The 12,482-nt window shown below is 39.6% G+C and overlaps 1 protein-coding gene across 14 annotated transcripts in view; it reads right to left on the bottom strand.

The window, feature by feature from the left end:
* The window catches only part of PTK2 (protein tyrosine kinase 2), a 205,140-nt gene that overhangs the window by 19,035 nt on the left and 173,623 nt on the right, over window positions 1–12,482 (bottom strand). For 13 of the 14 annotated variants that reach the window (XR_014580939.1, XM_083827396.1, XM_083827393.1 and 10 more), the window contains 4 exons: window positions 6,082–6,193; window positions 3,101–3,187; window positions 1,930–2,067; window positions 124–255 (listed from right to left, as the gene is read on the bottom strand). Coding sequence is in view for 13 of the 14 variants with exons in the window: in XM_083827396.1 (XP_083683522.1) it covers window positions 124–255; window positions 1,930–2,067; window positions 3,101–3,187; window positions 6,082–6,193 (469 nt within the window). In the remaining variant the exon portion in view is untranslated. Of the gene's footprint in view, window positions 1–123; window positions 256–1,929; window positions 2,068–3,100; window positions 3,188–6,081; window positions 6,194–6,845; window positions 12,437–12,482 lie in introns of those variants that run through there. The other variant, XM_083827387.1, reaches the window with a different exon arrangement.

Raw genomic sequence — 12,482 nt, 5'->3', positions numbered from 1 at the left:
CTTCCAAACCTGCATTTTGGAACCAACTCCTGTGTTCAGTAAATATTCTCATTTCACAGAAGCGACCAGTTTTAGCAAGCTGCAACGAAAAGAGTTAAGAAGCACCATGAAACAAAATTTTACCAGGAATCGTTCCTCCTTTTCAAGCCAGCGTTGATCTTCTTCCATCTCTTGTTGTTGTCGTATCAATCTCTCCTCCATGAGATGTGTGGGTAGAACCTGCCCCATTCCTCGTATGTCCAAAGTGCCTGAATCCTACAAAACCGAGTTAAGTTTATGCAATCTCAAAACCACTGACAGTTTGTGAAAACAGCTGCAAGAACTTACAGATTATAAAAGAGTGGATTTTTAAAAGCCCCAGCGCACAATAGCAATCGAGCAGAGTTCCTCGATCTGCTTATAAACTGAAGCAGGTCATCAGAAGAAACTCTTTCCAACTGCAAACATTTTATTTGCCTTGCTCCTAATCACTGGAACCAAAAAGATTTGAAAAATCCTGCTTTATTTTTCAATAATGTTGTCACTTCATATGTTGCACTTCAAGTTGGACAACAATAACATTTATCAATTTCCTTTTCTTGTGCAATAATGCAACTATCCAGTTGTTAAAGCTGCAGGATATGTGTTTTACCCAAACCAAATACCCTTTTCTGTTTCAGCTGACACTTGTAAATCACGTCATGAAAAGACTTAATGGATTTTTTGAACAAGCTTTTATGTATGTCTTTAGCCTACAATACTCAACATGTGATATCCCAACGCTGTCTTGAAATCATTAGCAAGTAACGTATAAATTAAAATTTTTAGAGAAGCCGTGGTGAGTTTGCAAACTAACTTCACTGAGGCCGTCTACAGGTAACCAACTTCCCAAGCTTTTGTGAAAACTTTGGCTGTAGCTTATTAATACGAACATGTGCGAAGTATTCACATGCTTCCACCAATACTTTAGTTTAACTATGTTGTGCTTGAATGAAGTTGTTTCTGTGGTGAGTAATCTCAAATTGACCTTCTAGAACAAACAGGAATGTTGAACTACTTGGGATGACGGCCCTCAACTATACACAGCATGAATAACAACAACACGGCAGCAAGTTGTAATGGCAGAAAATATGACCGAATCTACCAAGAGTTACCTTAGGCAAACTGAAGGCTTGGACACCTATCTGCTCTATTGTATTTCGGGTGTCAACCTCAGTTCTCACTTAAAAATTTACCAGAGGCACAAAGAACAGAACATTGCTTAGGGAGTGCAAGTGGATTTAAGACAGAAACTGCAAAAAGAGAATCTTTGTGGAAGGATAAAATAGAATGAAAAAAGTATAAAATATTGGAGAAGAACAGCAAAAAATGATGGAAGGTTAGAGGGGGAAATAATTTTATATTCCTTGCAACTATACGCAATTGTGAGAGGCTGAAAAGCATCTACCAAGAATATAACTCAAGCACCGTTTTGCAGACCACTTCATTTGCTGTTCCAGATAAGTTACAGAGAATCCTTGGATATACTTGCTATACTGAGTGTCTCCCGTGAGAGGTATTTTTAAATAGGTAATGATATCACAAATTTTAACATGAATTTTTCCTCCTCTCTTAACACCATTAAGTTTCAGTAAAGCCTTCTTCTAACAAACTCAGGATAACTATCATCACCCAATTAGTCTCAATGTCTTAGTTAAGGTGCTAAGTAGTAGTAACTTCATCAAGAATTTGTGTAAAGAGTACAAACACTACGTCCAATCTCACATAAGAAGATTTGGTTCAAAAAGAACTGAATTCAGTCATGACTCCAATCCTACTCCAAGAAGGCAACTTAAAAAACACCCAAGAAACATACTCAATTTTCCTACAATAATTTCCAGAGGTATCTGAAGAATAAAAAAGCGTGTTTACTGTACAGAGTGCATCAACAGGTGTGTCAGTTCACGATACCTCCATGTTTGGTTGCCACACTGATATTTCCTGAGGTCGATGGTTCCAGGAATCTGTTTGATCCAAGAGAGAAGCCTGCCCTGGATAGATGCTGCCTGCCATGGCTGGTATCCCGTGAGAACCAGGGTAGCCAGATACCTTTAGGGAAAATGCAAGAGGTATTATGTAAGCAAACTTACGTTTCCCCATATTTAATAGATTTTATTTTTTCAAGGGAGCAAATATGAAAGTGCAGAATTGACTCAATTCAAGCGGTCACTGCAAGGGAGGAGGAGAAGCAACAGCAGAAGAAGGGAGCCAAGCCACAACATGATAAAAACTCAAAGACTTATACTATCTGAGGAAGCCTACCCAAACAACAGCATTAGAAAGTATGTTTCAACCTCTGTAGTCAAAAAGATCAAAGTCCTCTGATGAACAAAACCAACCGTATCGATACATTTATAAGACCTACACATGCACAACTCATGTTCAAGTTAATAGGAGCCATGCACACACCGCCCTGTGGAGCCATACAAATATGTACCCCCCAGTGCATATTACAAGCTTAAGCCTTGAGTGACTGCATGTAATTACTGTGCCTAACTGCGCAGCCTGAGAACTTCCCCACAGAAAAATCAAAGTAGTTTTAATGAGCCTGAAGTATTCCAATTCAAACAAGGAAAACCTCCCCCACTCCGCGGGAAAAAGAACCTCGACTGAGTCTGTTGTATATGGATGTTGATTTGAACAAACCCAAGAATACTTACAGGAGGCTATCAGCTAACAGAAAATAAAAACATTTCAGAGAAACATCAGGGAGCAGAGTATCAATAAACCCAAGGAAAGCGTGGCAGCTAATCCCTGCAATTTACAACCCAAGTAATTTCATAGCTTAGAAAAAATGCTAACATGAACATTATATTCCTTCAGTAAATATGAAAATGTCTAATGTATTTCACTTCAGTTTTCAAGAATTTGAGCACTGCATCAGATCCGAAAATACCTGTCACCTGGAGTAACCCTACCAGGCTCAGTTCAGGGTTTGTTCTGATGTAAAACAAACAAAAAAAAACACGTTTAAGGCAACTTAATGAAACTAAACTGTGTAAGAAGTGAATCAATCCCACCAGCTGCAACTGAGTTATAAACTCCATGTTTGAAAGAAAACACGCAGTGTTAAATTTAATACCTGGTAGTGATTTGGCTGTACCATATGCTGTGGACTCGGATAAAACCCTTCACTGGATCTTGGACTGGGGTAACCAGGCCTGCTGGGCTGTAAGTGTAACGGAAAAAAGTCTTTAGAAACAGGAAACTAAACACACAAAATTCCTCTTTGCTGAAACAAACATTTATAGGAGGCACATCACAAAAACAAGCTCAAAAAAAAAATCCCTGAAATAAACATTCTAAGTTATTTACACTTAAAACAAACAAACAAACATACATATAAAAATTAAGTTTTCCTCCTTTTTTTTTTTTTGTCTGGAAAAAAAAGAAGCTGAATTGTTTGCTAGATATCTCTTCCAACCTAGACGATTCTGTGATTCCGTAATAAATAACACTCGCTCTGTACGTTTTTGGGGCGTATTTAATTGTTTGCACCACAGGGCCTTCTCTGTACTGGTTAAGTCCAGACAGAATATCACAGAAAAGAATGATTCTTAAATCATGCTTGCAGGTGCAAATAGCGCAGGTTCCAAGTTTATAATCTGCATTACATAAAGTTTTGCCATTAATCTGTTGTTTTGTGACTGTTCCCAGCAGCAAATTCTTTTGCTTCAGTCAGAGCACAAATTAAGTTTTGTTTAGCATGAATATTTCCACACATTATTGTGAAGACTAAACTTGGTTCTGATTATTAACCCCCATGCAATTCATTGCCTCAAAATGGAAGGTGCTTTTGGTCATATTCTGAACCCCATGTCCTTCATTATACATGCTTTGGGTTGCAACCCATTCCCAGCCAAGAAAAAACAGAAACAGTTTCTACTAGAAAGGAGCTAAAGAAGAGCTATCACATTATTTATCTGAGTATCTTCCTTTACCCCTTCAGGAAAAAGACAATACTTTGCACGTAATCAAAGAGGAGGTATAATCACAGAAATACATGAGAAAAGTCACCAGAAATTCAGAAAGCCCAGTTCAAAAAGCTGTCTGAAAAGCCTGTTTTCCTGCACACACTGAACAGACCTCCCTTTTGCCAGAACAGGCACAGAAACTTCACACCAGTGGAAGAAGCAATGCTGGAAAAAGTTTCTCAGAAGTGTACTTTTATCTTCCAAGAAGCAGCGTTCTGTTATTTGTACTTGATATTAACCTCCGAAGGTACGTTTGCCTTTTTTCCCCAGGAACAGTGCTGCTGGGTATTTCAGAAGGGAAAAAAAAATCAACCAAAGAGAAAAACAAAACCCAAACCAAACCTCATCGTTTTGCAAATGGGCTCCTGGTGTCCCTCTGGCAGTTAAAAGCTACTTTCACAGTTCTTTGGGACTACAGAATTTTATCATCGCTGCATGAAAAATGTTGTTATCACTCAGTACTTGTTATTTTTGGTTTCTAACTAATCACTGCAATCCAAGTACTTTCATAGTACAGATTGTGATAGCTGTGAATTATCTGAGAACGTGTAGGAATTTAAGGCTGTGAAGTAAAAGGAAGTTTAAGCCCTGTAAAGAACTGAAACTTTTATAATGAATTGTTATAAGAAAAATAGTCTTTTGTTGCCATTAAAAATTTACAAAGTAACTTGAGATGCTTGAAATTCCTTATCTGTAAAATTCAACTTGTTCAAATGTCATTAGCATGCATATCCATATTTTACAAAATCACACTGTACAAAAAACCTAACCATTTGACTGTATTGTATATACAGTGAGAGTACCTCAAAGAGTTAAAATACTGAGACCCCCTTCTCCCCCCTCCAAGAAAAGGTACGCAGTGGTAGGAGCACTGATTTCAATCCTAACACAACTTTTTTCAGGTGTTTTCATTTATGGGTCACACCCAGAGCTCTGATGATGATCACTTCTACTATGGTGTGGCTCATTCATTACATTAATTAAAGGTATTTTTAAGCCCTGAAGACTACATTCTTAAACAATTTCGTAATAATTAAGTGGCATATTGTTCCAATTCACACGGTTTATCTGCTTCTGTTAGTCGGTATGTTATCTGTTTACATATACACCAAATCCTGTCAATCTCAGGTGCCTAAACAAGTTGATGGATTCTTTGCCGTTCTCAACTCTGAAATGAAAGCAGCAGCTTCAGTGTCTGTATTTCTTGGTTGCCACAAAGCTACCAAAATGGAGAACCAAGCTAGGAAATCTATCAGGCAAGAAGCTAGACGTGGGGAAACCAAACAAAAATAAGTTGCCTTCCTATGGCCGTTGGGGCAGCAGAAGGGGCCCTGCTACTACTACTAAAATCCCCATCAGCACTAGAGCTCAAGTAGAAGACTACAGGAATTTATCACAGACTGATTAGGATGCAGATATTATTCCACATCACAGCAGTGACTGCACAAAATGACATCCTCCCAAGTATGGACTTGATCCTTCAAAGTGCAAAATAAATCTTTGGAAAAGCACGCAAGTTACGGAAAGAAGAACGCGCTCAGCAACTGGAGAGGTTTGACTACCCCAACTGGAGAGCTTATCAGGGACATCCAAAACAGGGCAGACATGCAATGAAACAAAACTAAGTGTAAACTAAAACACATAATGTCCTTGGGAAGTAAAACCGTTATCTGTTTGGAATAAGAAAAATAAAATTAATTAATTTCTCTTCTGTCATTGATTTTTATAAATAAGCTTTACAAATGTCTGAGATCTCACCAGCTAACGTTTCATAGTAGTGCTAGAAGAAAGAAAGAAAAAGCCAGGAAACATTTTTGTGGCAACTATGGGAGTCTCTTGCAAGTTAAACAAACAAGAAACAGAAAATTGTCAGTGCAAAATTATAGCACAGATCAGTTCTAATAACAGCCTAAGCAGAGCTGGATCATTTCAGGCAAGCATTAGCAGATGATGACAAAATTGGGCAGAACGCCGTTCTTAACCAACCCATCAAACGAGGCTTTGAAGAATAATAATCCTTTTAATTCAATTTATTTATTATTATTACTTTTAGAAACACTCATGCTTTGTGTTCTGATATCTTAGCTACCTTGGGAGGAGCCTCATCCGATCCTCCTGAGTCCCAGGACACCGTGACTTGTCGCCTGGATTCCATTCTCATTCGTTCTTCTTGCTGCAGCTTCTCTTCCTCCAGTATTGTACTAAGAAAAACACATCGTATGTAAGTAAAACTCCAGCTCCATGTCTAACAAACCTCAGAGCTCCCACATCTCTCAAGCTAATGAATACTACACGAAAGAGTGAGTGAGAACTTTTAAGACAAAGTTCTTTTATGTATATTGGTTCTGGAAACCAGTATCCTGAAGAAATACATCTGTAGGGTTGTCAGCGTGCTTTCAACAACCGAAGCAGCACCGGGCTTTCAGAAAGCTGTGGTTGATCTTCTACAAAAAGTTTTTTGCATGTTAACATTTCTTTTGATGTGTAATTACACAGAGAAATCCTCAAAGACAATAAACCAAGCACTCACTTGCATGAAAACTTATTTTTCACATGAAAATACCGAATTGCTGCAAAGGATCAAAACAAACCGAAAATACGTTCTTTATGGAAGCTCAGCTGAGCTTCAAATCACTGGGATTTTTCCCTCTGTTAAACAAAGCAGTCAAAAAAAATCATCTCAAATACCATGCTTTCCTCTTACATTTCAGCCTAACCAGGAACGCATTCAGCAAAGCAATTCAGCAAGACAGAAATATCTGACAGCATTTACTCAGCTTTTAAACGCTCAGGTCAGAAGGGTACATTTTCAAACAAAGCACAAGACAGTAGTAAAACTAGTTTGCTACTTACCACTGTTCTGACTATTAAAAAGACCGTTTGAAGTTCACCGTGATACTGCTGCCCCCACAGCAGCCTCCTCCCAGTTCTGCTATGTGGATTATTAATGTTGGATATTTGCCATTTAAGAACTGCTCAGAATGAAGCTTTGGACGAGGGAGCTGCAAGCTACATGGATAGTCTAGAGATCTGAGCAGGGCAGATTATTTACACGTTGATCTCCCCAGAGTAAAGATAATCCCGTAAAGGAGCTATCCCAGCTCCTTTAGCACTCCAGTTTCTAGAAACAAAGCTCGGTTCTGAGTTTATAATCTCCTGCTCAGACGACTAAATAACCACCCAGAATTACTCATGCAAGGGATGAGATCAACTACAGCAATCTATTCTAATCTTGGAACTTCGCTGCTTGTTTCAAGAATAAATTCCTGCTTGGTCGGAGACTAGAACTTCGCCTTTCCTCCCTCAGCCAAAAAAATTCATGCCACTTCTTAAAAGCAGGGAAGTCAGCTCATCTCACTGCAGCCTACCCGAGTTTCTGAGTATTGCAGCAATTTCAATCCATCACTGCCGAAGGAACACAAGAATGTGGAACAAAAACAAAATCAGACAAAGTTATTTGCAGCAGTCGTTCTGATAGAGCTATTGCAGACAAACAGCTACAGCCCGACAGAGGCGACTAAAAAGAAAATCCTTCTACTTTACCACCTCTCTCCTCCTACAGAGTAAGGAAAAAGAGTATTTCTTACGTGAACTCATGAAGAATTAGCAAAAATACACCACTTTAAGGCTAGGTCAGACTTCAGATATTCAGCATGCATTTTTATGTATCGTGAGAAATCAGTTGGGACGCATCTGGAGCCACGAACCACGATTACAATCTTTGAAGAAATACCTCAAAACTTAACCAAAAAATACCAACAAAACAAAAAAACACCTACCCACACAAATAAAATGTGCATTTTTTTTTAACCGAAGCTGTTGATATGGCAGTTGCTCTAATGCGAGCACAAGGAATGGAACAAAAGTCAGCTAAAAGCAGCTGACTAAATTTAGAGATGGCTTATTGACAATTTGGGGCCACGGGTATAATTTGTCACAGCCCAGTCCTGTTTTTCCATAAAAAGGAATGAAACAGTGCTACCTATCTGCCTTGCTGTCAAAGCCGTTTTATCTGTGGTGTCCCAGTATTTAATGCCATACCATTAACCTCAATCGTATCACTCGAAATGACAAATTTTGACTGAAATGATTTGTTTTTCATAACACAGGCTCAGCTTTTTTTCTTAAGGCTCTAATTCATCCTGCTATTCCTTTGCCTGTGTCATCACGAAGACCTTTCCCTCCCAGCCCGGCGAGTAGCCTGGTCAACGGCTGATGAGCTGCAGCAGAATTTGTACCGGATGCCCTTGACTACTACCGAAAAGAAGAGAATATAAAATAGAAACGCCTCGGAGAAGCATCACTCGAAAAAAACACAAGGAATATAAATGACTCACAGAAATGTCTTTGTTTTTACAAAGGGAAGACCAATCCATAGATGGAGCACAAGTGTGCCAAGAGATATTTTTGACCTTTTCTCGGTGCAGCTGCTTGAGGACTCTCAATGGTTTATTAGAAATTGCAGAGGTCAGGGGAGTCACATCTAGGCATATTTTCCCAAACGGCACATATTTTTAGCAGCAGAGAAGCATTTCTAGCCATACGACTTCCCTAGCAAACCTTGAGGTAGAACAAACAAACCTAAGTCGTCGTCTTGGCTATGTCTGATGAAAACCTCTACTATTAAAGTTTGCGTAGTCGATAAACTTATTTCACTTTCAAAGAACCTTTTCACTCAAATTTGCCCGTGGCATTGAAAAGGAAACATTTACTGGGAGGTTCAAAGCAGGAATATCTGAAATACTGAAATGCAGCCTTACGTTTCGGAAAACAAAGCAATGCTGGTGTTTGCTCATACATGGTGTGGGAACCTAGAGGAAGTGCTGACCCTTCAACAAGCAGCTTCTTTTCTCTCGTCTGGCCAACAAAAATACAAGGTTGCATGGAGATGAACACATTTTCCCCATACAGCCCTAATTTAAGAGCACTTTTGCTGGACTTTATTCCTAATGGTCACTGTCGATGATCAAAAGGCCAACAACGTGTTTTGCAACCGCCACCATATATATCAAGTATGTGCTACAATTTTTTTTGCCAGATGCCACAAAATGACGTGACTTAAACTGCCTTCATTCTTATCAGTTTTGGTCCTTTTGTTTATAAGCAACATTTCGAGAGCTGCAGCAAACAGTCACAAGAAGGCTCAAGTCCCATTTTCATCAGTTAACTACCTCATTGCTGTCGTAAAAACAAACTTTAGGAGGATGAATCGGTCATTATTTTACTTTTTATATTCTTTTTAGAGTTGAATCTGTATTTAACACATGACCTGCAGTCCAGGGATCATCTGGGATCATCTACTCTGGTAAAACCTGTGCTTCTTCATCAGCAACCAACAGAGGGCCTAATCGACAATCTTGTCACAGCCATGATAAAACTGCTCCTGATTTTGCTATTTTTATTAGAGAAGAATGGCTAGCAATAGGTACTTGGTACAAAATTCATTCAATGACGCACTGAAAATGTCACTGCATGACATTAATTTAAAAAGCTCAACATCAAAATCTAGCTTAACACTGAATACTAAAAGGAGTTTTAACAGAATTACAGCCAAAGGGATGTGCAGGGCAGCCCAGCTCAGAAGCACAAGCCTGGGAGAAGACCTGTAAGAAAGCCTGTACTAGTGCTGCCTTACCAATACAAACCCGTGGCATATTGAACAGAGCAAAGAATAGTTTAAATTTAATAATACACGTGTGAGGTGGTATGTATAATTGGTTACGGTGCTGTAGGTAGGCAGAACTCATTCTGAATAGCAACACTATAAGGGTAATAGTGCATGATTTGGGTCTGTTAAATGCTTAAATGGACCTAGGAAGTTAGGAGGAATTAAAGCTGGAAATCCACCATCTATCATTCGTTTCTGTGTTGGATGCGATGACTAACTCATCCTTTACCCACTCTGGACAGAGCAAATACCACAGAATTCCCGGCCTTATTTCCCCCCTAATAACACTATACAAATTCTACAGAAATCAGCATCTTTGCGTGGCGCAAGCAGCTGCAAGTAAAGTTTGTGCAAAGCAGATGTCACTACAAAACGGGTAAGGCACCAAATAAACCGAGAACAGATGAAATATTCGTGCTCCCATCAGTACTACTTCAGACGCAGAAAAGCAGTTTTTTCCCAAAGCCACGGTCTTTGTCGTTAAAAAGGGAGGAATGCTGCAGTGTTGTATCGTTGGCTTTAGGCAAACAAAGTCTGCTCTCAGCTTGAAAAAACTACTCTGGCTCCTATCCAGAACGAGCAGCAGCCACACCACACAGAAAAGGCCACCAGGGAAATGGCTTGTTTTTGCAAGTTCATGGGAATTGGAGTTTTGAAACGCAATCCTTCCTCGTTGCCTGAGACTGCCTCGCCATGCGGGAATTGGCAACCTTTCTGACAAGAGGCTGACTCTGTGAGCAGCGAGAAGAAGCCCTGAGGACAACTGTGCTGCCTGACTTCCAGCAGGGAAAGGTCACCATTTTGGAGTGGCAGAAAATTCTTCGCTTTGGTGAGAACAGAAACTGGATGCTAGGGTTGCAGCGGCCCCAGGAGAGAGCTTGTTCTCTGAACGCTGCTTCAAATCTCCTAGCATGACAAGAGGAGGAAAAAAAATTTTAAAAATCCCCCCCCTTGGTGCATTTTTCATCCAGAATCAGAGAACCACTGAGGTTGGAAGGGACTCCCAGAGGTCTCCAGTCCAATCTCCCAGTAAAGTTGATGCACAGTGAGGTCAGGTCGCTCAGAGCCTTTTCCAGGCAAGGCCTGAAAGTCTCCGAGCGACCAGCTTCAGTGCTTATTCATGCACTCTGGGAAACATTTTTCCTGGTAAATGATCAGAACTTGCCTTGCTGCAGATTTTGACTGTTGTTTCTCACCCTTTGCCTGTGCATTTCTGACGAGAGCCAGGTTCTCGGGCATTGGTCCATCGTGTCTATTTGGCGATACCTTTTCCTCTCTTTCCTCTTCTGACTCATGCTGTTAGGGCCATTCTTGCCTTTGCTCTGTCTCTCTGAGTAGTCTACATTTTCTTCAGCCCCCAACAAACTCACTTTTCCTTCCCTTGCTGGTGAGGTACCCTCCCATGGTGGGTTTACACATCACAGCCATCTTCCTACTCACATTTTTTAGGGCTTCGTTCTCCTCTGTGCCAGCCAGTTATCACTACAATCTGACTACAAACTGAAAAGAATCCTATCCTTCCAGAGGAAGAAAAAAAATAAAGAATTGGCACTTTCCACCTAGTATCCAAACCATACTACTGAGTCCTATCTTCTCCTCATAATCCCTACCCAGGCCTACCATTCCTTCCTGTGTGATTAACTCTACACAGATAATATTATAAGGTCCTTCTGAGAAGGGTATGTCCTTCTCTAGATATGTACATTTTAAGTTTACACAGGAGCTCCCAGAGTAACAGACAGTGGAACATTTTACTGAAGAAGAAAAAAAAAAACTTAAAAGGCAGCTACAGGAAAAGTTATCCATACAGCAACTTTGAAACAGCATCAAAATTATATTCAAATTGCCTCTTATTTTAATGACCTGTGAATTCTCTTCTAACACAAACATCCAGTGACAGCACATATTATGTTACGAAAACAAAACACACCACAAAGCACAACTTTAAAAAAAGATGTCAGCTAAAACTGAAGAACTTGGTAATGAATCACAACCAATTCAGCAATTTACAGCTGTACAGTACCTACACGTTGTTTGAAGCCTTCACATGTTGACTTAGGCAAAATAGATACCGAGCACTCAGAAAATCACAAAAGTGGACACAAATATTAAACTTCTCTATATGATATCTCAGGAATGTTTCAAAGTTTAAATATCACCCTTGTCCTGTGACTGGAGAAATGGGTATACGGACTCTGGAAAAAAATACTGCAGAATATGCTGTGCTGTGAATTTAGACTGGTGTCAAGTGTGTAGTCACACTTACTGCAAGACAGACAAAAGGTAGGCCATCCCATTTTACAAAGGACAAAGTAAGTCCTGGCTAATTACAATGCATTTATTGCAGGCTCCACAGTTGCACAAAAAAGAGATGCCATGGGGAACTTGTGTGCTAGATATAAAACTGACTTCCAGCAGCACTTCAAAATTTTGCATGTTCTACTGAAAATGCTCAGATGTCTAATTTCAAAGCATCTACTGTGAAACCTGGTGATCCATTTCTTTAGGAAAATACACATTTGTACCCCAAAACTGCATACTGCATGTTTGACTAGGTAATCACTCTGAATTCTTTCTATCCCCCCCTGAGAACTGTAGCATATATAGCTAAAATTATGAACAAATTACTAGTAAAAAACTGATTTTTTCTTGGCATAGAAAGATGATTCATATTTCTAGTTATTTGAATTCATTGCCTAGTTTAATTTTCTCCAACAGATAAGGTCCAGAATTCCAAAAAAAGTATCACCAACCTGGCCCCCTGGAGATAAAGCCTTGCATTTTTGACAGAAAGAAAACACTGTAATGGAAGGTATAGCAAA

The sequence above is a fragment of the Anser anser genome, assembly GCF_964211835.1.
Source record: "Anser anser genome assembly, chromosome: 2".
Classification (NCBI taxonomy): domain Eukaryota; kingdom Metazoa; phylum Chordata; class Aves; order Anseriformes; family Anatidae; genus Anser; species Anser anser.
Note: the sequence above shows the minus strand (reverse complement) of the source record. Positions and strands in the feature narration are given on the sequence as shown.